A 25,455-nucleotide genomic window follows, 5' to 3' on the forward strand; every position below is an offset into this window, starting at 1 on the left:
TTCTTCTCAAGTACATCAAGAGCCAAAACACGACAGAACAGAACCCCAAAAAGAAGCATCTCAGAGCGTTCTACAGAGAGTTATGAGACAGAGAAACAATAGAACACAAGCAGAAATCTGGCATAATTGTTGTCTATATCTCCTTGCTGAATGTTTACAAAATATGGTTACGAAACAAGGATAGCTCCAGTTCATCATGTTTATCCAGTCCAGTTGCTTGCACGGGAAGAGAGAAGACTAATTGTTATAGATGAAGTAGGCAATTCTTCATTAGACTAACATCCATTGACTCATTTCATACAGCTAACAAATAACTATCTAATACTAACGCCTCAGTTGCTGCTGATGCAAGTTGCTTTAAGTCATAATGGTGACTTAAGAGGTTGTGTGTCCTGTTTCAAGTCCTCCCACCACTCCAAAAAGCCTGTTTAGGATTTAACTGATACAGAATACAAGACAGGCACCTATCTCATTCTTTCAAGGTAATCTGGATATATGCTGCATACAGAAGCATGTTAATAAATTCTCATTAATGGCTGATGCACATCTCACTGACATACACAAATATGTTTAGTCATCACCAAATGCCTTCCCTCAGTTATGGGGGCAGTAGGATATAGAAGGGCACCTAGCACACTATTCTGACAAGAAATCCAAGCATTTACTGAAATTGCTCAAACGAGTCAGAAGTTGCTCAAGAGAGCAATAAAACCCCCTGATAAATCCTAACAATCTTTGCTTAGATACAGCAAACTCAAACACCTCGCTTGGCTTCTGAACTTCAATTCCAAGACCCCTTCGGGAAGCAAGATGAATTTTTCTTTAAACAAACAAATTAAGGTCTGGGTAATATCAATTCACAATGTCAAATCTGGGCATGGTCTGCCAGAACCTGTGCCCAAACTATGACTGAATTCAAGCAGCCATCTGTTTTGTTAATTAAACAGCACTGACTTTCAATAAGTATCCAGGGATTTCTAGGATAAGCAGTATAGGAAAACAACTATACAGCCTCCCAGGTGTGACTAAAAGCAAAGAGCCAAAGTCAAATGACTGCAAGACATTACAATCCCTTTTATTCTGGCAGAACTGGCTGCAACTGCACCAGGTCTGCAATGCACCAAAACCCATGTATGACCATTAGCAATTCTCTTAATATTCTAGACTGAGGCTGTTTTTTCCTCGCTTCTCTCTTGTTCACTGTTGCTTCCTTATCCAGAAAGCTGAAGCCAGAATTATGGAAGATTTAATCTACTTTTACTCCAGTTTCTCCTTATCAATTCACTACATGCTCAATTTCTGAAAACATTCATGTTCTCAGGGATTTATTGACAGATAAATGGATAAATTAATAGATGTTGAAGAGGAAGAGTAGAAACCACCAAACAGTTTCTGCCAGTTTCTTGTTCGTGGATTTCATAACTAGGACTTTCATTTGAAAGTTCTGCTATGAAATAAACAAATACATTTAACAGGTTTTGAGCCAATTTTCAACTAGACTGGTTTTGCTTGCTCTTCAGAGCAAGTTGTGACAGCACATGAGACAGCTGAAAGGCAATTAGATGAAGCATCCATCACCTACAAATGTAAAACAAAAAGCTACATACTCAGCCTCTGCTCCAGGAACTGCCTGGTTAAGGAATGCGTTGGAATCATTCTCACTCCCTGTGCCAGTTGAATAGCCCATGATTGTAACATTGAACTCTCGGAAGATGTCTGAAAAACAAAGATGGCAATGAAGGGAAAATGACTACATCTGCTCTCTGCCTACAGGGACTAGCACACAGCAGCACTGCCATAGTTTTCCTCTCTGACAGCACAGCACAGCTGCTGCAGCTGCCAGTCAACTAGATGGATTCACCAAGCAGTGGTGAGAGGGATCACCGGCTGGCAGTGACTCAGACAGCTGCGTGCTTGCAGTGCCCTGCACTGTCACCAGTGGACAAGATGAGCAGAATTGAGGGCTATTGTGTGCAGTAATCTCTCATGCCGTAGTGGTTAAAGCCTAAAATAAAATTCTCATTCATACAATGTTGACTTTGTGAAGCAAGCCTGAAGGGTCCTTCAGCCCAACAGTAACTTGTTTTCAGCTAAAAGATCTGGTCTGCTTCACAGCTGTGCAAAATCTTATACTATTGACAAATGTGAAGAACAAAGCCTCAGATGCATGATTCTGATAAAGTTCTACCACGTTCTCCATAGTAGTTTCCAAAAGGAAGTTGGCAGGATAATTCATAGCTGAGAGTGAACATGACCATGTTGTACACTATAAAAACTATCTTAATCTCAAGGACTGAATTTAATCATATTTTAATGAAGGCTTTGTCAAATGTAATAAGACCCAGTGAATCAATTAATTGTTTATTCTAATTATATTCTTGTTACATTCTGCTTAAAATAATGGTCAACACATAAAAGGACAGTTTACTGGTCCTCTTCAAATGGGATTTTATTATTACAGCTGATCCAAACTGAAGCTCAAGTGGCTTTACATTCACAATAGACTGAGCTATGAAAAGTTGCATGTTTCAGTGAAGAGAAAGTTAAAATTATTCCCTTCAGGTTACATGTATGAGTAGGCAGCTTTATTTACCAAAGAGGCCTACTCTATGCAAACATTTCTTTTGGAAAAAACTGTGATGGAATATTTATTAAAAGCAAATGTTAAGTGCATCACAAGCATGGACATAGCAAGCTTATTTTGAAATTCAAATAACACTCACCAAGCAGTTGAAAAGGGAAAAGAAAGTAATGGAATTTCTAGCTGCTTCCTCTCAGCTTCAATGATGAAGGCAATGTTTTATTCCTTAGTCCTAGAATACTGTTTCTTTTAAAAGTAGTTCTTGTTAATTACACTAAACCAGTTTTGAGATACTTAAGAGGTCTCTGTAAACATGTCAGAAATCAGTCCATTGTGTTTCTTCAATTTTGCCAATTATATTGAGCAAAGCAATTACTTACTAGGTAGAGTTGTCACATTCTTTAACGACTCATCTCCTCCAATACTAAAATGAGAAAGAGAAACCCCGGTCATTCATCTCTTATCTGGATACAGATAATAAGTTAAGCGAAAACCTACCACACATCATGGGAAGGAGCAAAGAATGATTAACTTGGTAACAATCAATATATCACAACATATGGAGAGGACAAAAGTGGAAATGCTGTGGGGGAGAATGGCTGCAGTTTCAGTGGTGAAGATGCTTGTCAGAAGGATTGCATGATCTCGCAGATGTTGAAGGGTATGGTCAATCATTCACCAAGTGGCAGAAAAATACCTGAGATAGGTGCATACTCAAATGATCAAGCCCTTAAGTTCTGGAAATTAGTAGGCCAGCTTTGAGGCCAACTCCAGCCTCATGAAGGCACTTTAAGGCAACACCAAAACCAGACAGTCCCTGGGTGACAAGAGAGCTTCAACAGCAGCTCCTCACTCTCTTTTCCTTCTTCCTGCAGATGGACATGTTATCTCCAGCTTTCCTATTGACTGAGGACATACTGAGGCCACACCCTGGCTTACAGAGAGGTATTAGTACAGCACAGAACTGCTTCAGTCAACATCAACTGAGCTACATCACTACAATGAAACAACTTAAGTCTTTTACAGCTATATGCAGCATGTGGTAAATGTCCTCTGGTAAAATAAACTGTTTTCCATGGTACTATAAAAGGTTCAGAAATAAAAAACTTGAGAAGTTCCAAAACCAACTAGATCTGACTTGTTTGTTTCAGTGATTTTTCAGCAGTTTTGTAGATTTCCAACTTGAAATCCTGACATAGAAATACAAACTGTTGCAAACAGCCAAAAATAAAAGCATGAGAGAAATCAAAAGGCTAGCTTAAAATCCACTGCTGAAAACATTTTCTGTGAAGCCACCTTTATGACAAATCTTGGATCTTGATGCATGTTCTCAAGAAACTCTAGCCTGAGAAGCAACCTTTTTTTTCAACTTTCTAACAGCTGAAAGACCCAAAACGTGTGGAAGAGAATAGTATTATTTACAGGAAAGAATACACATCTCTTCATCACCTTGGCTGAAGACTTACCTCCAAGACAGTCCCCGGTATTCAGTGGCTAAATCCTCAAGAGTATCTGAGGCAATTCCTGTACCAGCCTGGACATTATTTTTCATTAACCAAATGAAATTAAAACAAAATTACTAATGCAATAGTAATTTGTAATACAAACATGTAACAAATACAATTTACTAATTTAAATAGAATTACAGTTGTTTTGTTTACTTTTGAAGCTTTAGAAGGCATCCGTCTTTTCCCCAACCTTTCTCCTGAAGAACACAATAATACCTTTTGTAATTATTTACAAGCATCATATTGTATATATGACACACAAAATGTATGACGGAGTTGTGGAACAAAGACTTTCTTCTCATGGGTCTAGATGAGCTAAATAACTCTTTTATGGTTGCATTACTCAACAATGATGAAGACATCTTAATCAAAGAGATGAAACTTTCCAGCTAATGATAAGAAACACTATATGAACTCACAAGAGAAAACAAACATATATCAGAAAGAAGCACTATAATACCTACAATACCACTTTGAAAAGCATTGTGCTAAATGGAAAGACTTAAAGCAGTACTAGAGAAAGGAGGAAGCACTCTCTACACTCATCCTGAAGAAAGAGGCAAGCTAGCAGATGCATCCCTCCTAAAACACCACAGAATTCAGAAGGAGAGTATTTCCTACCAGCTGTGATTGTGTAGTTTCATTCTAAATTTGGGTACAGGTTAGTACTTCAGTACAGCACAAGACCAGGTAGACTATTTGCTACTACCTCAGATTAAACCATACTATTACATTTTCTTATATATATATAAGCTTTATTGAGTTAACAGAATATTGGTGACCAGAATAACCACACACAGGCCAAATGCAGCTCTCAGACAGCAATACATCATTGCACATTCTATGAAAGCAGATTTTATTCCCAGTTCCTATAGACTATACTTAGAAGCAGAAACACCTGCAGGGTTCTGGATATTACAATATGGCAACCACAACCGTATATGGAATATCTTTCATTTGTTGATATTGCAGGTTTCCATTCAAGTGCTTCTATTTATTTCAGTAGCTTCCTGTGCATAGGAGTTGTGACAACATGTCTGCCAGATTGTTGTAAAGGCTTAATGGTTTATACAAACAATGTCTTTGTTGTTAAGACTCAGATTCAGAGAAACCTATGTTCCAATTGTATCTTTCTGTCCAATGTTTCCTTTAACCCGGCTGTAGAATTTCAGTCCTTGACCAGTATGAAAACATTAGACAGAAAGACATAACTGGAACATAGAACGTCTGGATTTTGAGACATATTCCTTCCTGGTTACCAAAAATAATCATCATCAGTAAGAACTACATCTTGATAAAGAAAATCAGACTGAGTATCTTCTGAAATGCATCAAGTCAGAGGGCTCTCACTCCATACATCCTTAACTCATTAATGTTCAAATAAATAAAATGCTATTATTCAACACCCCTTAGCTGCATTCTGTTCCTGAAAGAACAGAGGGAGAAGAAGAGGTTCATCAGTCCATTCCTATTTAGAAAAGTCTTTGAAAAGAACAGTAATCTAAGCCTTGTGTTATGTCCCATTAGTTTCAACAGCATCTGATCTCTTCTGTTTCCAATTCAGCAAACTACATAGGCACCTCTTCAAAGGATTTGTGTGTGTCTTAACCTAAGTTCAAAAGCATGTGAATATGTGGGGGGGGGCAATAGAGTGCTGGAAGGCTGACACCTTCTTTCTTGTTCTAGCTGCTAGATTTATTGTCATCCATGAATGAACTGATCTTTGCTTATAGGTATAACAGCTATTTCCTCTCCACCAGAGCAGGCACGTGTTTGTAGTTTTAGCAAGGGAACAGTAAAAACACTATCTTCTTACCGTCAAAGAATCCCCAAGGGCTGCTATAATTTTCACATCAGCTGGCTTTAGGGAATGCACTGCAAAGGAAAGAGATGCAGTTGAACCTGGATAGGAAATAGCTATTCTTTTTCACTACTTTGTGTTGCGAAATATGCCATTGTGCCTTGTGATGCTCTGTCATGTTGTTTTTGCAATACCCAAGTGATAAATCAGGAGCCCTTTCCAGCTCATCTCATGTGATTGTAGCAGCAACATATGCATATTATTCAATATGTCAATGGTTAACATTTCTACTGAAAAGACAGAAGAGCGAGGAGCAAATAACAATAAGTGGCAAACAACATCCAGCACCAAGGTGACAGTAAAATAACGCAGAATTACACAACGCAGGAATAGTATATTAAAGTTGCAAGAAGACATAAGAGGACTAAAGAGAAGACAATATGAAGTTATTTCAAAAACTGAATACTGCACTAACATGCATGAAGCTGGATTTACAGCCTAAATCTCTTTCCATGAGATTTAGGTGGTATCACTTATAGGCTATGTCAGCACTCAAATTTTGGTTTTAACACAAGATACTTTGAAGTTCTCTACTGGCTGTGAGTTCAGTAGAGCTACTTAGTCAGAGAGCTACCTTACGTGACAGCATGGCATTGTATCTGTTAAGTAGCTGCTGAAAAACATCATATCCTTTCTGAGCAGTGTTCTTCACAGTCCAGCAGTCATTTCAGCAAAAATTAACGCTCATCTTGAAGAACAGTTGGAAGTAATTCAATCTCTTAACATAAAACAGGCAAGACTACCTGAAGTTGCAGGAGGGGAGGATGGGGACCTGTCCTCACATGGCAGCTGGCTTCCATAATTCTAAAGAGGAGAAGAAAGCTGAATAGCATTTGGCTAGCAAATACAGTCAGTACTAACTAGTATCTTCCCAGCAGAGGCCGAGTGGATAAACCAGAGCCTCTTTAGCATGTAATTAACTAGACAGGTCTTGGTTGCTCAATTCAATAGTCATATTCATTGTTGCTCAGAACAGCATAGCATCCTGGACTGATAAGTGATAACTGCTGTCTGAGCATGTGTTCTTACAGGAGTTTCTGGATGCATTTTTTTTGTCTAACTCAGGGAGTGCGTCCTTCTTCTGCACCATCCACTCAGCCTCCCAAGCCCCTTCGGCCAAAGACTGATTTCACCTGTGCTGCAGAACATGACTCATTTGGTTACCATACAGGAACAGATGCAGCACAGTAACAGTGAGATGGTGATGTTGGCACTTACTGGAGTTTGGTTAGGGTATGTGTAATTACTGTTCTTATACGTCCTCAGGAACGGCACAGCCTACAAAACAAGGCAATCTGAGTTAATCCAAAGCATCAGAGATGCATGGACATTTCCATTCTCCAAACTTCAATTCTCAGATGTCCGTATATGATTAGTAGCTTGGTGCAAATAAATCTCAGGGATTTAAAAAAAAAAAAAAAAAGAAATGGCCTTTTAAAAATCCTTGTAACAACAGGATAAACCTAAGGCTATATTTTTATACAGTCAGAAATTAGAGAATTTGCGCAGGACCCTTCTGTGTGTGGTTAACAAGAAGCTTCTGGTCCCACTGCAAAGCAGCCCCAGTGACATCTACAGAGCCGTGCTGACTGGTGTCATCATTGCTCCATTCCCCCCACTGAAGCTCTGTCAGTCAGTGTGGATACTTAACAATCTTGGCTAGGTAGGCCAAACACTATTCCCTTGTGTTTTGGCTAACTGTGATGTGTGACTGTGAAGAAGCTTACTCCCGGGATGAGCTTGCCCTCCAACTCATGGGGGAGTGTTCATACTGCTCTTGGTGGCAGTGGCACAAACTATACGGGGAAGAGCAGAGCCTGCTCACAGAGACAGCACTCCAGGCAGTTGGTAAAGGCGCACACAGATTCCCGGCCACCCCTAGCACCCCCATATAAACACAGACACCCTCATAACTTACTGCATTTGGACATTTGAGAACAATCTCATCCTCTATGCGCTGATTATCTGTCTTCTCCCCTAAGGGCTCCATCTGTGGGAAAAAGCAGGGTGCACAGAAGAAAAGCAGATGAGTATCAGAGAGCAACCACTGGAAACCACTTCTGCAGCACAGCAAGATCATTGCAGTGCACTGCACCAATGCTGGCAGCTGTCTCCATGCACTGCTTATTTGAGTGCTGAAAGGGCTAATTCCCATATACCATGAATGTGACCTGCTGATCAATGTGCCTGACAGGCACCATCTCCCTGAGGGAAGTCCCAACACCCCACACCCTTAACATACCCCGAGATTTACTGGTTTGATATGACTGGTTTAACAATTCAGGTGACCTTTCTTCATATGATCACTCTTTGCCTTTGTAAACACAATTCAGAAGAGAAATGGCTAGTTACCTAGCAGCTCCCTGGGGGTTGTTTTGCTGCCAAGGGCAGGATGGAGTAAACAAGGCGAGACCAACACAACCTTTAAAAATCTTACCATGTTGTTCCACAAAGCACGTGCAGCCTGGGAATGAGTCTTCTGGCTGAAGTGGAAACAATCTGGGGCAAAATATGAATCATCCGGCCACCCCTCCTAGAGAATAAGATGGGTGCTGTCACAGAGACAGTAAATATGCAACAAGCTGTGCATTATGCCCTCTCTCTTTCAGCGAGATATCCCAGCTGACTTCTAATCAAAGTAGCTGCAAAGGCCTCTGAGGCCAAGAGAATTAAACCAGGCCTAAGAACATTAGTATCTCAGAACTAAGAAGCCTTTTAAAGCTTTTTAATATAGGATTTCCAAAGTAATAAGGAATACAGATCACTGTGGCTCCGAGTACAGAATACCTAGGCACAGATATTGATTGTATTCTTTACTTTCCTTGAGAATCACACATTACACTGTTTTGAAACATGTGGGTTTTCCTACCAAAAGTCATTTATCAAAGTACTGGAAAGGACTTGCTGATGCATAGGGAATATAGAGCAAGTACTCCCCGATGAAAACTTTGAACTAAATTGCAGTGCCCCAAATTGTGTCTGTAAGGTCTCTATTCCTGTTGCCCTTTATCTCCATTATTCCATAAACATTTTCTGCAATTTCGAATGTTAACTGAATGTAATAATTATTATTAGGTAAAAAACCTGCTAAAACAATTTTGACAACTCAGAGGAATTGCACCAGGATTTAATTTTGGGTGTGTATTTTTGGTTGGTTTTACCTGTGTTCTTGGTATGTCCATATTAGTCATAAATGGCTGCATAACCACTGTGAAATCATCCTTAGTGTCATACCTTCCACTCTCCACTAACTGGCGGGTTCTCTCCTAAAGAGTCAAAGAAAAGTTGTCATCATTCCTTTTTCTATGTTCATCTCATCAAGTCATTCCATCCATTTACATCTCACCCAGGAGTTCCCACTCTCAGATGTAGCCACAGTTTCTGGCTTGCCCCAGGCAGTCAATGCAGCTGTCTTTTTTTGACATGCACCCTGGGCTTCTTTGCAGAGAGACAGCCCAGGAATGGCTGACTGGCTGACAAGGACTGGCAGCCTGCTCAGTAATTAGGTTTTCTGTCAAAAAGATCTTCCAGAACCACCAAAGCATTTTTGGTTTGCCTGACATGCCATGTCTGAAAGCTTGTTCCTGAGTTAACATGTTGTTTGACTTCATCTGATCTCCAATAACATAAATGATAAAAAAACTGCTCACTCTTTGACATACTCTACTTTCTATGGCTCTGTAAAGGCTTTCTATGGCTTTCTTTTCAGCTGTTTTGTTGGTTTAGGGTAATAGAGTTGCAAAGATTTTGAGCCTACTCCTATTTCCCTCTCTTTTTTTTTTTAATCACAACTACAAATATATCATTAAAATGAGAGGCAACTGTCCTCCACTTCCAAATATTAGCCCATCTGTGGTTCCTTGGCCAATGGGAGGATGACACTGAACTTGTAACAAATGCCATGTGCCTTACCTGATACCTTCCATTAGAGTAGATCAACTTCTTTAACTCATTGGAGTTGTCCTCAGGGGTTATGACACAAGGGCACAGGATCCTGTGGGATAAGAGCATGGTGCTGAGATCTGCTCTTCTTTTTCCCCCCCTCTTCCCAAGCTGACAAGCTACAGGATTAAAAGCTCTGAGAGGGATTTCACTGAAAGGCCACTCAATGAGAATATTAGATCTCATTAGAGTTACTGCACAGTCCCAGTTCTTGAGCAGAAACACATTTATTAATGACAAATTAATGAAGATAAAGAGAGGAAAAGTCTCCAAAGCAAAAACTGTACTGGGTATCCACGGCAAGGTTTCAACATGAGGAGTGACCTCTGTGAGGAGAGGCCAGCACTGACTGCTGGACACAGCTTCAACAAACCAACCACAGGGCATGGCTGAGCCTCTCAGCCAAGATGGTGGTGCCTCTGTAAAAATCTGCTTAAGAAATGGCAGAAAACACCAGAGAGGGAGAGGAGGAGAGAACAGCAGAGGTGAGGAGGAAGTGCTCCATGGCAGAGCAGGCACTCCTGGAAGGAACCACAACTTGTGGACACACACCTCTGAAGGATTCATTTCAGAGCACAGGACAAGAGTGAGCAGGAAGGAGTGGCAGAGAGATACCAGATCCAGATCCCAAGCCCCTGGCTACCCATGCCTCACTGAAGGGACTGAGGGTACCCTACGGCAGTAACAAGGGTGGAGGGAGAAGTGCTTGTAACAAAGCTGAACCTGAGAAAGAGGAAGGATAGGAGCTTTAATCATCTAACTCGTTTGTTTATTTCCCAATACCTGAATTGGTAAATAAACATTTATAATCATGGACAATAACTACAATTAAGTTCTCCAAATCAGGTCTGTTTTGCCTCTGATGATACTTGGTAAGTGGCTTACTTGTCTTTAGTGTGACTCATGAATTTTCTAGCTCACAATCCTTGTCTTCTCCCTCATGCTGCGGGAATGGGGTGATTGAGGGGCTGTGTTGAGCTCTTGGCTGGCATTTGGGGCGAACCCACCACAAAAACTGTTCATAGGTATAGCTGCACAACACGGTTTGCTTCAGCAGAACTATGCAAGCATCCTTCAAGACTGAATTCTCACGAATACATTCTAATCAACTGAGAGAGTCAGGTATAACAGGATGTTTCATGGCGAGTCACCAAGACTGATGCTGGAATCTCCATCCTTACAGAGCTATTCTGACTTGAACAATTTTAAGGTTCTGCGCACTCGTATTGGCCACCTTTATCCCTCCCTGAAATTTTTAACTTTCTAGCACATGAACATTTTTCTTGCTCTTCCTGGGCATCCCTCATTACTACTTGAGAAATTCAATTGAGAAAAAGGACTCCTTTAAAAAGTCCTGACATATGACTACAGTAAAGCATCCCTGAGAGAGCTCTTAGAGAAATATCTTCTATAGAGATGCAGTTAATACATGTAAAGTATACACAGATCCCTACTACCTCCAAACTTGTTTTAATGGAGAGCAACTAACAAAAGATTTAACTTCCACAGTACATCCATATGAAAGGTGATACAAATCTAAATTGTGTTTTCAGAAGTTTCAGTAACATAAGCAAGGTAAAATTATCAGAGACATACATAGTTTCTGTTTAGGCTATTTGCTACTCTCAGAGAAAAAGAAACAAGCTTTCAAGATCAAAAGCCTCCTTCAGGTCCTTTTCCAACTTGATAGAATGGCGTTTATCATCCCACACAGGGTCTGCTTATTACCCTGTAAATTCAGCTTGCTGCCAGACAAACAAATGTTAAATTCAGCATGGCACCTGAAATGATGTGGAAAGGTTACAATTATTGTGAGATAATCTAATATTAAAGGCTCCACTAACTACCCTTGTCCAATGATTAGGGTCCTCAGATACTTGTGTGCTCTAGCCAGGAGCTTTTGCTAAAAAGCAAAACTACAAACGATTAAGTATCCCCGACATCTACTTGAGAGACTAATTAGCAATAAAACTAATAATCAGCAATGAGATTACAGAGATTGAAAACTACAGAAGCAAGAGGGAGAGTTTTAAGACTGCAGAAAGGTAAATCTGCAAATAAAACAAGAAAACCTTGTGTCTTAGTGTCTTCTCTATCTTTGCCAAAGAGTGCACAGTTGAGCTCTTTCTGCTCTGGTTTGAACTCACTTGCAGGGTAAGTGGTGAGTCATTAAAATGGTACCTCCACTAAAAGTGTTAACAGCAGGGCTCAGACACAGAGACAGTGACAGGCAGACAAGTATTTCTAAGTGCTGTGTTGAAATAAAAATGTAGGTACATGCACATGCACAGAGGAAGGTGTTTGGTGGTCTGAAATACTAGAACCTTTTCCCTTTAAGAAAAAAGTTTCCCAAGAAGACCTTGCAGCCTTCTGTGAGCAAAAATGAGAGCTGCAACATAAACAGTCTTCAAACCTCATAAGTAGCTTTGGGCAGCTATTGTTTTTCAAGGCGTGCAGCTCCCGGAGGCTTGCAATGGGTAGTATCGTCACCAGGTTCACATATGCCCGTGGAACCTGCCAAGAGAATAAGCAAACTCAGAGCAAACTCCTGGAGCACAGAGTGCTGCCTTTGCCCCTGCACAGCCACAGCAAACCTTGGGCAGCAGCCTGCTGATTCAAGCAGCTTCCATTATTTATAACAGAGGTGTCCAAAAGTACTTTCTCAATAATTAATCCCCCACACATGCAATACTAAATTACAGCCCCTGCCTGCACTACCTAGTTCTATTTTAAATGTTGATGGCTGGTCACTTGAAAATGACAGCTTCGAAAAGGGTCAAACAAGTTGTTGTAGGTCTCAGTATGACTCAGACACCTGCAAATTCTTCAGGTACTCTCATCATTCTTACCTTTATGTGGAATATCAAAATCTCTCTCTTAATGACCACAAAACCATATTTATTTGCAGTTTAATGAACAAGCAAAGCATTTTCTAGTCAATGAATAACGTTTGTTCAACTTTTTTACAATACTTTTTTTTACAATACTTTTTTTACAATACTTTTTACATTACTTATCCACAGCACATCAGCTAGAACCAAATACTTCTCCAGCCTTTGTAAATATTTTTGGTAAAATACTTCTCCAGTCTTTTTTGCCTTTCATGAAGATTTTCCTGCAAGCAAGCACCTCTGCATACAGCAGTGCTCTGCAGATGAAACCAGAAAAACAAATTCTTAATCAATAATCAGTGACTGCTTTGGAAACAGAACACGACTCCTGCTCCCACATACTAGAAAAGTTTGATTTACCTCTTTGTGAAGTAAGTCCAAAGCTATTTGTAGATTATAGGAGTAGTTTTCAGGAGAATGGTGAGCCTGTTGAAGCAAGAGGATTGAATTTTATTACCAGTTTACGGAGATAGGCACAACAGTGACTAGCTAGAGTCTCTCACAGCAGCGTTGATGTTTCTAACTCTTGGGTCAACAGAGTCATAGGCAAAACTGTCCTGCCTCTGCTTTTCTTCCTTCCCATCACAGCTCTCTCACTTGGAAGAAAAGATCTAGCAGTCACTGGATACCAGTGAGGGTGAAAATTCAGGGGATATTATCAGATATCACAACATCCTCAATTCCCAGGCTTGCTTAGGCTGGTCTTAAAAGCATGGCTATCAACTCACTAATAGGGACCATATTTTGGAGACAACACTCCATGTAAAAGTAAGTTTGCTTCTGCTATGTGGAATATAAGAACACGTTTCCCATATGCTCCTTGCCTCCTACAAATAGCAACTGGCAAAACTTAGGTGTTTATCTGAGAATGAAATGACTTCATATACTTTCATTGCCAAAATTTCCTTGTTCCATTTTAGTGGTTTAAGCCCTCTAATTTTATTGTCTCAGGTAATCCAACGTTTATTTTTGTCTTTTGAGGAACTATTCAACAGTCAAATAAACTTTCTTATGAGAAACACTTGTCTGATTGTCAGCCTTACTTCTCTCTCATTTAATTTCAAGGAGAAGTTCCTTGAGAGCCCCACTTGCCAACTCTACGGAACTAGACAGCTCAGATCCCTTATTCATTTCCTAAACCACAGCTCACCAAGAGCATTGTGGTTGGTACTATTTGTACTTGTGCAACATAAAGGTCAGTGTGATCTTTGGATGGAGACGTTATCTCTTGCCATCCACCTCAGTTATGTGCAACTGCCATTTTGTGCTTGGGTCAGGAGCAGAAGGTAGGAATGTTTGCTCCCTCCTTGTTTTACAACCATCTTACTGTGCTGCTTTGCTGTTTTTCCTGATTTGAAATTAATCATGCAAAATGAAAAGTATGTGCTCAACTGCTTGTAGGTAGGTAACCTTCATCCCTAAGTGAGGAGTCTGCCACAGCCTTTCACCTCCTCTGTAATCACACGTATCAAAGGTTAGATACAGTATGTATATTATATACATATACAATATATACTATATTATATATAATTACATTAGCATAAGCTGTGGTTAGAATGTTTCCCATAGTACTGAAAATGGTAAGAGAGCATCAAGTAAGACTTAGGAGTGTGACTGTGCACGAGGCACAGAGGAACAAAAACTGTTAACTTTTTATCCACAGGAAGTAAAGTGGCTATGCAACAAAAAGTTAACCTTAGTTAACAGCAAAACAAAGTAGCAACAATTATGTCATTTACAGGCGTTCTAAAGATATCGCTAACTTTATCAAAACATTGGGTTGGACAATCTGAAGGTCTCAGTACAATTACATTCCAGAGCTGCACAATCAAGACTTATGTTATTTTGGTCTCATCCACTGAGTTCCTCCGTGTCACCCCTGCAATGCATAAAAATCCTATGCCTAGTTCATGCTGCAGGCAGCAGGGAACTTACTGGATCCTCGCAGAATCCACATAGGTTATTTCCTCCTATGAAAAGTGTTATGAGCTTCCAGTCAGTCTGAAAATTTATTCTCTGCACACAGAAGGAGATGGAATGAAAGTTATTAATTAAAAAAAAAAGAAAAGAAGGAAGAGGCAGGCAACACTAAATACAATTTTTTTCCCATTTCTCAGGGTACCTGGCTATCATCCTCTAAGCATCCAGAATAAAAACAAGTTGGTCGTCATGACTGAAGATGTACCAAGTACTATGATCTAAACCAGGTTTACAATATCAGTGGCATCATGTAAAATTATTTGCTTCAGAAAACTGTTGCTCAAAATCTGTCTATATGCTTTTCTTAGTAATATCTTGTGTATACAGAGTGACTCTTCCTGCAGTTCTAGAAATATATCTTCACTGCAAAAATTATGGTATGTGGTTTACTGTGTCATAAATAATGCAGCTATCCTGCTGGAAAACCCTGGAGGACAATATATTTCAGTCTTGCTGTGAGACAAACTGCAAAGAATAGTGGGACAATATTAACTCTATCTAACAGTAATGGTAAAAAATTACAGCACTTTTTTCTCCTGGACAGATTTTGCAAAGGGATAGATAACTAAATCAAGGTAATTATGCTACTGTAAATAAACACCTTCTTAGCTTCGAGGAAAGGTTCAGCTATGCTTAGTACCATGTAGTGGTGGTTGTGCTCAGTATCCTAATGCTTTAATTTCACTGCAAAACAGTAGTAAAAAAGCAGCAATAGCACATCAGCCTCAAATAGTTTAAAAACATCCTTCTTCAAACTCAGGAGGCAACATATCCCAGCTAGTAAACATGCTGTTCAGTAGTTTGGTGTCAAAACGTACTTATCCAAATTACAAGAGGGAAAAATTTTCCTCCTTTTAAAAAACAGATGTTCTAAAAAGAGTGGATAAAAAAGGAGGTCTTAAATCAAAGGTATATGACCTCTACCAGAAAGAAGTTTATTAGTTAAATAAAAATGTTTACTATTTAAATTAAAGGTATTTGCATTGATTTCTGTTGTATAACATTCTCAGGCTGATAAATATGACAGAATAGTGCTTAGAGGCCGTGAGTGGTTAGAATGAAAACCATCCAACTCTTCATTGTTAGTTGCTATTCCTTTTAATCTCATTTCAGATACAGCCGTCAGATCGAAATCTTGTTTACAAGAAAGTGAACCGAAAAGGAAGGTACTGCAAATATTTTTGCCAATATGTATGCACCAGAGTATTTACACTAGACACGCACACAGAGTTATCTTGAAGGCTTTTTGGCTGCTTTCCAAATGCACAATTGGAAAGCCAAACTATTATAATGTAACTTAGGTCAGTGATTGCATAGCACATTTGTCAAATTACAAATAGCAAACATTCAAACACAAGCTGAGGTGAAAAATATGCAAGCAATCCTCAGCTTAATGTATGTTTTACAGACCATTAATCAAATAATTCCTAACAACAAATATGTAAGTCAAAAATCAGCTGATGACTAGATGGAAGAAGGGACTAAAATATTTTTAAAGAAAACAAGTCCCTTCCTCACTTCACATGTTCACTCCACATGATTTGCTACTTGAAAAGCTTGCCCTCAACATCCTAGCATATATCATGATTGCTGGTAAAACCATCTGCTTACAAGATAATTAATAGCAACACAGCAAAATCCTCACAGAGAAAAAGCTCTATCATCTGACAGTGTGACATAGGTTGGGAGGGGAAGCAAACAGCACTGAATTTATAGCCACTTCCAGTAAAAATGATAAGAAGGTTACAATTAGCTGTGTTTGATAGTAACTATCACATGCTGGTACAAATTCATTTAAGAGAAAGTTATAGCTTATTCTGTGCTGACTCACACTCTGTACTGGGAAGAATTACACTGTACACTGCTGTACCTACAGCTTTAATGTTTGGCATTCACTGTTGGCATCTGCTGTTGGTCTGTTAGAAATCATGAAGCCATGTAACTTCATTATAAAGATATTAATGACATGTTAAACTCACAGTATCGTTCTTCATGCGGTCCACCAGTTTTCTAACCTGTTGAGGAACATTCCTAAAAATAAAAGTAAAATCACAAAAGTAAAATAATGAAAATAAAAAAGGAATCCTGCATAGACAGCAAGGCAAGGAGAAAGTTGAATTCTCATTGACTGAAATATATGATACCCAAAATAGGCTATATTTTGAGACAGTGATGGGAAAAGAAAAAAAAAAGATAAAATAATTAGTATCCAACAGGCACTCGACCACTTTGCAAATGCTGCATAGTTACACTTTTACAAGCTATACAGGAAATGCACTTTTCTCCTTCCCAACATCAGACAGTACACATATCACTGAAATATCTGTGCATATATCAGTGTTATTATAAGGCCTCAAGCCACTGAAATTTGTCTTATAAGAAACATTTCCAATGGAAAAAAAATAGAATAAAAATTGCACTGAGGACTGAGCATAGTGATCTCTAGTTAATTCCCAGCTCTGCCAGACCAGGAGTTTAACAATCCACAGTTTTTTCTTAGTGTCTCTATACAAACTCTTGGTCCTGCTGACAAAAGCATTTGAATATACCTCCTATAGAATGGGGATATCTTTGACTCATAACAGGACAGGGATGTGAAGCTTAATGATCAGTGCTTGTAAAGTGCTTTGGCTTTCTTGGTTGAAAATACTGGAGAAAGTATTGCTTTTGTTGCTAATTTATTTGACATAGATTAGAAACACTGCAAAGTGCTCATCACATTTCTTGGCCTTCATGCTAGAGCTGGGCTAAAGAAACCTCTTTGGGTTTGCCTATCTGAGTTATTGTGCTCCTGCCAAAGTCCAGGATTTGGGCCCTTTTTAGTCACAAAAGAGTTTTACAGAAAAAAAAATCCAATTCCTAGTAAAGTTAAAAGAGTTTTCCTCTTACTCTGCACGAGCCCCTGTCACAGCTTGGTTGAGCGCAGCATTTTCTGAATCCTGCGTTCCAGTGCCAGTGGAATACCCTACCAAGGATGGGTTGAACTCACGAAGAATATCTGCAGAAAAAGACAGCACCCTGCAATGTTGCTTCCTGCAGCAGGTAGCAAATGAGGCTATAAAGATTACACCTTAGCAAAAGACCATTAAAAAGCTTTAGGAGAAACCTTAAAAAACCACCCAGACATCTTTAAGCATAACAAACATGGAGATTCATCACCATACGACTGTTTCCCAGCCTTCAAGATCTCTGAATTTCATGAATTCAGATATCTGATCACCAAACACGATCATCTTGGCTAGCAATGCCATTTTGCCTGGTAAGTGAGGCTGAGTAACCCTACACTCAAGCAGGAGGTTCTCATGCCATCATGCTCTAACTGCACATGGTTTGGAATCAAATCCCTTAGCCCAATCTCCCCAGATGTATTAACCCCAAAGACCCCAGATTCCCTTCTAGATCTTAGGTTACAAACCAGCCTTACAAACACCTCCGATCTAAAATGTCCTGACCTTTAAAAAGCATGTAAAATCTGATCTTGTAATGTGATTCTGCTCCTGCCTGAAACAACTTTCCCATACAGTCAAAATAGTTTCTTTAGGCTATGCGCTAAGTTTTTTGATTCATTGACCCCAAATATATATTAGACAGAAGAATACTGAAGCAACCAAACCCTAGGAATTACAAAATACATAGTTAAGTCATGCACAGCATATTATAGCCTGGTTGTTATGCAACTTTTACTCAGCACTGGACATTAAACACAAAGGGATTGGTTGTGTCATGCTACAAATTGTAACTCTTTCCTGTGTCTCCTTTTATAATAGCAGGTGTTTTAATAATAAACAGCTCCAGATATTTATCAAATTTATGGAGAAAGTCACTTACTTGCTAGTGTCGTGACCGTGCTTATGTTTTCATTTCCTCCAACACTGTTAAAAAGAGCAGGAAAAAAGAGTTCCAAGGTAGGATGGACTCGGTAAGGCAGTGGGCTAGGTAAGAGATCGCCCCCTTTTGGGGGTTCTGCACATGTACACAGCACACTCTCGTGGTTGTGCTAAGCCGAAGCAGCTCCTGGTGTGCGTACCCAGGGGGTCAGGACACCAGAGACATCAGAGACACTGTCATCATCATGACAATCATATTAGCAGCCCTGTACACTAGCTGTCCTCTCAGCTCTTTCACGTATTTTGGCATATGTTCAAACCTAGCTGAAAGAAATTATTTATTTATTTTTTTAAAAACTGCTGTCTTTGCTGTTGTTGTACCTATTAAAATATTGATTACTTCTACTTTCAGTTAACAAAACCTTTGTGTCCATAACAAAAAGTTCTGGTAGCATATATTTCAAAGTGATAAGTATAATCAATACCTTTGCCTCCCCTTGCCCCCATTTGACTCAACTGGAAAAATACTACTAAACTGGTAATATTCACCATTAGGTCTTTGTGCTCTTTGCTCTCCTTCATGCTGTAGAATAGAATATACTAGTACACATTTTTTCCCCCAAAATTTCAGTATATTATTATTAAAGATCAAAATATACAATGTTTTACTTAGAACACCTCTATAGTATCCCTTTAATCTGAAATAGAATATTTTGAAGTGCACTAGAACAATCGCTGGAAGTGTTTAAGGCCAGGTTGGATGGGGCTCTGGGCAACCCGGTCTCATGGAAACTGTCCCTGTCAATGGCATGAGGGTTGGAACAAGATGATCTTTAAGGTCACTGTTTAAATTTCTAGGGCTGCATTGGTTTAGGTTTGTAAGAAATGACGAACAGAAAACAGCCTGATAGGTTTGGTGTTAAATCTTACAGTTGCAGAATAACAAATGAACATGATTGCCCTTCTTCAGGGTGTCTTTTTGACATGTCTAACAACATGCTGCTTATGTAAAAGTCTTTGACTCATAAAAGCAAAAGTATTGACTCATAATTAAACTGTCCCGCATAATGTAAGCAATACTGGGAAAGGGTCAAGGAAATAAATACTGTGTACAAAGCAGCAACAGCAAAAAAAGATCACATTCGGCTTTTTGTAGACCACTAATTTTAAATGAGACAAATGGGTGCTGTGGGCCACACTGGGCAAGAGCAGACAGGATATAGAAAGAGCAGGGACAGAAACACAGAATGAGCAAGTGGGGCAATGGCATTGGGGTCTAAAGTCCCCTTTGCAATAGCTACAATCCTGAGAGGAGAAAAGACCATCTTAACAAAGATCCCAAGTCTACTCCAGCCATGCTACATTGTACTCTAGATAGCCACTAGTTTGAATATTTTATTTATCATGACTAACAGCACAGCCCTGTGTCTCCACACAAAATATGAAGTCAAATTCACTCTCTGCAAGCCTCCATTTGGTACAAAAACCAACTATACAAATCAAACCATAAGAAAACGGATTCCCTCCCACTAGGGGAAAATTCCTGTGACTCACCTCCAAGAAAGACCTCGGTACTGAACCAGGACATTCAGAACATCGTGAGGTTTGGATGCTGCCCCATTAGCTGCCTGGAAGCAGAAGAGGAGTTCACCTTCAGAAAATAAACTTTGCTACAGTAACTCTCTCTCTCACTGATCGTAGTGAAAAGAATTAAAAAGCATATTAACCAAGCAAGCTACATCATCCTCCCAAAATAGAACAGACCCTTGTTTTCAAGATCAAGGGCTGAGGGTATTTTATTCACTCAATTTCAGTGAATTACTCTCTTCTATCAACTTTGTGATTAGATCAAGTGGGGAAAAATTGGTAGAGAATGTTCAAAATATTCATATAATTCTAAACTTACATAAGGAAAAAATAAGATAGCAACGGTTCTAAATGAATAATTTATTAAATGTTCCTCACAATAAAAAGTGGTACAGTGATTTTACGTCTTCCCTCTCCCAGTTTCCCCAAGAAAGAAGACTACATAGATTTAATGTGATAATTAGCACAGAACACATAAGAAACATGAATTATAATATAAGCAGAGAAGCAGTCATTACTAATTGGAGAATCACATCCAGTCTAGGGGTAAAAAGTTTACATAGTTCCAGGAAAAATCTTTAAAAAAAAATCTCGAGGTAAGTTACACTTGACACACCTGATGTTCTAATGCAATTTTACTCAAATACTTAGTTAGCATAAATTACTATGGCTTTATAGGTTTTGGTATTATCACATAAATATTTATCACATCATAAACATACACAGATATACACAAGTAGCTGCAGAACTTTTTCTTTCTGTTCATGCTGCTTACTAACAGGTTTCAAGACCAATACCTTGGGAGACTCCTAGAATCAATAAACGAGAGCAGTTGTTGTTAAGTCCACTCTAGCAGACTGGTTTTGCCACTGCACAATCTAATCTTGCATCTCTTCCTTGTGTGGCACTCTTGTGGACTTTAACTGGGAACTGTGCACTCAGATTAGACTCATAATCTGATTACCTATCAGCCAGCCAAGGCAGAGCATGGAAAAGATGATATGAAAAACATGTTTGGCTCAATAGAGTGTAACAGAATGTATTCTGTTTCCTGTGTTAAAAATTCAGAAATATTTTTTCATTACTAGTTTTATTGATGGTTATCCAGTGATCTTTACTTACTGTGAGTGAATCTCCCAGTGCAGCAATCACCTGGATATCTGCCGGTTTCAAATTATGAACTAAAAATTAAAAATAAAGGGTGTAAGGGAAAGAGGAAAGAAAGAAAACTTCAACTTGTGATGGTTATAAGAAGTTTTCCTCAGGATAAGCATAATAAAGCATTGTAAAGACAGTATTTTTAATATTAATGACAGTATTAGCTCGGAATCACAGAAACTGATAGGCATCAAACCAGAAATGATTCTTGGTACCACATCTGGGCCGTAGCTACAGTAACAAAGGAGACAGAAAGGTTTCAGTCTTGCATCTGCTGTTACTTAGATTCCTTTTAGCTGGCAAAAATGGCTGAAAAGCAGGTACAGCTCTGGTGCCAGCACAGAAGGGATATTTGGGGACCATTACAGATTCTCAGGTAATACAAAACTGACTCAAGGACAGAACTCCATGTGGCTTTTTCCACCTCAGAGTGCACTAACAAGAGTCCCTACAGTTTTACCACTCTGCAAATGAAGGACTTGACTGCCTCCTGTCTTTTCCACTGTCACTTCTTTGTTTGTACATGGAAAGTGTAGTTGCATAAGCTTTCACCATCCTTGAGGGAGAACTTGCATCTTGCTATACAACTACTGACATTGTTCTGAAAAGGATCTTAAAAGCCACAGTCAACAGAGACCACTATTCCAAAGAAAAGAGTTTCTCTCCTGACTGGACAGGAACCCAGTTCCTGTTGTCCCTCTATCATCAAATGAAGTAGCCCTATGATAAAAATCATAGGACTTTACCTGAAACCGGAACCGTATCAGAGGGATCCCGGTCAGTACAGGGAATATTTGTTCCATAACTTCTCTCCTGCAAAGACAGACAGGGCAAGATTTCACATCAGTCTCACTATACTCCGGTCATGATAAACCATTTATGTGTCAGACCACTAAATTAATGAAATTTCCACATCCTTTGTATACAACTATCCAGCTCATCCTGTCCTCAGTCTGTGCTTTTTGAAGGCAGACACAAGCTCAGCCTGCTCAGAACTTGTAGGGCCTTACTAACACAGCACAGTCAGTTGTTTCAAATTCTGTGCCATGCTGTGCTGAGCTATGCAACATTTTGTGTGCCCATACTCTGAACATCTTGTTGCAAGAAAGTGTTTGAATATCCCAGCACAAAACTGTACCTTTGCCAGCAGGTCATGAGCCTGCCTTCTCCGTATGCAGCCCTGTATGTGCGGCCAGGGATTTGCCTCCTGGCTCTTAGGTTGCAGCCTATTGACAGAAACACCCCTAAGGTCTACTGTTAGTGAAGGCTGACCATCAGTATACCAGAGGAAACCGTCACACAAGACCCAAAGATATGTTTTTGCTCCAAATCTCTCAGCAGAACTCCTTACATAGGCTAACTTGAAAAGATACTTGTGTGTCTTGTTCCATTGTTCTGGTTTGGGGTTTTAATTTTTTATTAACTACCCCTAACCAAATAACCACAAACACAACAGTGTTGCTTCTTGCCTCCTCAACACCTCCTACACTACAGCTACTTCCAAAAATCATAGTGGTAGGTACCGTTCCCCTGTGGAGAGGTCTATATACCCCAAGCAACCAACAAAATAGATGGCATTATGTTAAAATGAGAGGAGAAATGTTTATTACAATTCCAATGACAAACAGGCCATTTTGAGTGCAGATATGGTCTAGACACTGTGTTCTGAGGCATTAAAATGAACATTATCTGTAGCTGCTTGGGAACACCAAGTTCTGGTCAGAATCAGAGTACTACGACTTAAAAAATACAATCATGGCTGTTTTTCTCCACACATCTAATCTGAAACTATCTCAGGGGAAAAAAAAAAAGAAAAATCCATTGGTCTTCAGTTTTACTATAGTGTAAATGATATTAAATCAGACCCACACAGTGGTCAGATCTGATCTAGTTTCCTCCACAGTAGGACTAAACAGCCCCATTTCCACTATCTTCTTATCCCAGGGAAAATAACATTATTATGCAGATGTTTAACATAGGTTCTTAACAGTGAAGGCAAAACTTACTTACTTTAGGGTGGCTGAACACATCTACTTTAAATCACACTCTATAAAACCCACCAAGGAGAAAATGTGCTATTAAGCATCTGACTATTTAGTAAAGCATGGAAACAAAGAGCTGGAACTCTGTATTTAGTTTTCCCAGGTAGCACTGTTTATTTAGGCTATAACACACTCTCACCCACCTGCCCCATTCCCTGGAATACACTCAGTCCATCAGATGCAAACAGTCCTACTGTACCTGAGATGTTTCTTTGGCGTTTGATGTCTTCAGGGAAGATAAATAGTTACTATTTCTATATGTAAACAAATACGGATTTTCCTGCAGAGTGAAGAGAGTATGTTTACCAACACTAGCAGAAACAGAGTCAGCTGATGTTAAAGCATTCTGGCTACATTTTCAAAGAGGAAAAAATAATCTTTACAATATTAATTTTTGAATGAACATTGCATTAGTGAAGTAAACCAGGTTAGACCTGAAAGTTAAGTCCTGGTCGGAAGCCTTGCCCTAGGTATGCTCTAGGCACAGCATCACCTCTTCCCTTAAACCTAATATCAAACAAAACACATAATTCAATTTCCTTGATGTTTTGATTGCTGTTTAGAAGCTTTTGGATGCCCGTAATATTTTATCATTACCAAATTATTAAAGTCAGATCTTAAATGCAAAAACATTCAAGAACCTGTTCTTTGAATCTGAGATGCTCAGATCCTGAAGATATTACTGGACTATTGACAGCTCCAGGAACTAAAATAGGTAAACCTGGCAGCAGAGTCAAATCACAGAAAATCTAGCTTATATAAAATACATGGATTCAATTTTATTGGTGACACATGTTTTAATACTGATAACGCACCTCATACCTGCAATTATTAAATTCGGATTAGCTAGGTATACTTTGAATTAAAAAAACCTGACACAGATGATTTAACTGATTTTTTTTCAAAAGTTCTTGTTTTCAGTTTCATCTGTATAAAATAAAGAGTCTGTGTCAATAAACTTTAAGAACACTCAGTTTTTAACAGCACAATATCTTGGGCACGTGCATATTCCCAAGAATTTCAGAAAACAACAATAATATTTGGAAACTTGGAAATTCTGCAGAGTGAATAAAATCTCAAAATAATATGGAAGCCCTTTTACCTGAGATGGACATTGGACCTGAACAATTTTTGTGACACCATAAGGCTGCTTCTGTCCGACTGGCTGCATCTGAAAAGGGAGAGAACAGGGAAATTGTACACATGCTGTGTGTGGGAGACAAGGGAGAGCAGCAGCAATGCGAAGGCTCTAATGCCTGGAGTCTTCCATCAGGCTCATATATATATGTTTAAACATATATATTTAAAAATTTCTTTTGCTTATGTTAAACATTTATCTATGCATAACATATCACATGTATACCTACAAAAGCAAGGAGCTGAAAACAAGGCATCTCACATGTGCAGACTGTCCTCCCATCGTCATTAAAACTTCCATCCACACATTAACTCTGCTTTTGGGAATGCTGACCCTGTAAGTGCTGCTCATTTATCCTACCTTCCAGAGCTGTTTCATTATCTACATTTTCATACATGTTAGGCGACATCAAAAGGTACACTCCAGCTCCACATAGAGGCTTAATAGCATTTACATTTGTTGGCCTTCTTGTAACAAGATGGAAAAGAGATTATTGTAATGAAAAATTATGGAATAATTCAACACTGACAGCACAAAGGGGCAAATACCACAAAGAATCACTTCACCTGCTCAGGCAGCTTGCTGGGTGCTAATTAAATTGCAATCACACGCAGAGGAATTGGCTGAGGGTTTAGATCCCTCAGTGTATGTCTGCTCAGTTTGGCATCACAGCAGCTGCCAGAAGCAGCAGACTACATAATAAACAGGATGGAAAGGACTGGAAAATACAAGAGTAGCAGGCTTGATGTTACCAATACACTCTGGGCAGGAATGTTATATTCTATTTGAGTTGTTCCATCAATGAAAATAATGAGAAAATTCAGAGTTTATATTCTTCTAGAGAAGCATTAAAGAGACAGTCTGTGCTTTACTGTGTATGAGAGAGAGAGAGACAGAGAGAGAGAGAGAGAGAGAGAGAGAGAGAGAGAGAGAGAGAGAG

General features: G+C 39.2%; 1 protein-coding gene across 1 annotated transcript; it reads right to left on the minus strand.

Moving 5' to 3' along the window:
• Positions 1–1,607: 1,607 nt before the first annotated feature.
• On the minus strand, positions 1,608–24,548 carry LOC113962170 (phospholipase B1, membrane-associated-like; the record flags this gene model as incomplete). The annotated part of the gene is made up of 21 exons (XM_027672969.1): positions 1,608–1,716; positions 2,962–3,005; positions 4,048–4,115; positions 5,906–5,964; positions 6,694–6,754; positions 7,169–7,228; positions 7,869–7,940; positions 8,388–8,483; positions 9,112–9,216; positions 9,863–9,944; positions 12,306–12,406; positions 13,144–13,209; positions 14,719–14,799; positions 16,743–16,794; positions 17,653–17,761; positions 18,592–18,635; positions 20,145–20,218; positions 21,300–21,358; positions 22,082–22,148; positions 23,577–23,657; positions 24,480–24,548. Coding segments are annotated over 21 exons (1,559 nt in total), but the record flags the coding sequence as incomplete, so codon positions are not given.
• Between the last annotated feature and the right edge of the window lie 907 nt (positions 24,549–25,455).

This window comes from Neopelma chrysocephalum, unplaced genomic scaffold (genome assembly GCF_003984885.1).
Source record: "Neopelma chrysocephalum unplaced genomic scaffold, ASM398488v2 Primary Assembly neopelma1_116014, whole genome shotgun sequence".
NCBI classification, from domain to species: Eukaryota; Metazoa; Chordata; class Aves; order Passeriformes; family Pipridae; genus Neopelma; species Neopelma chrysocephalum.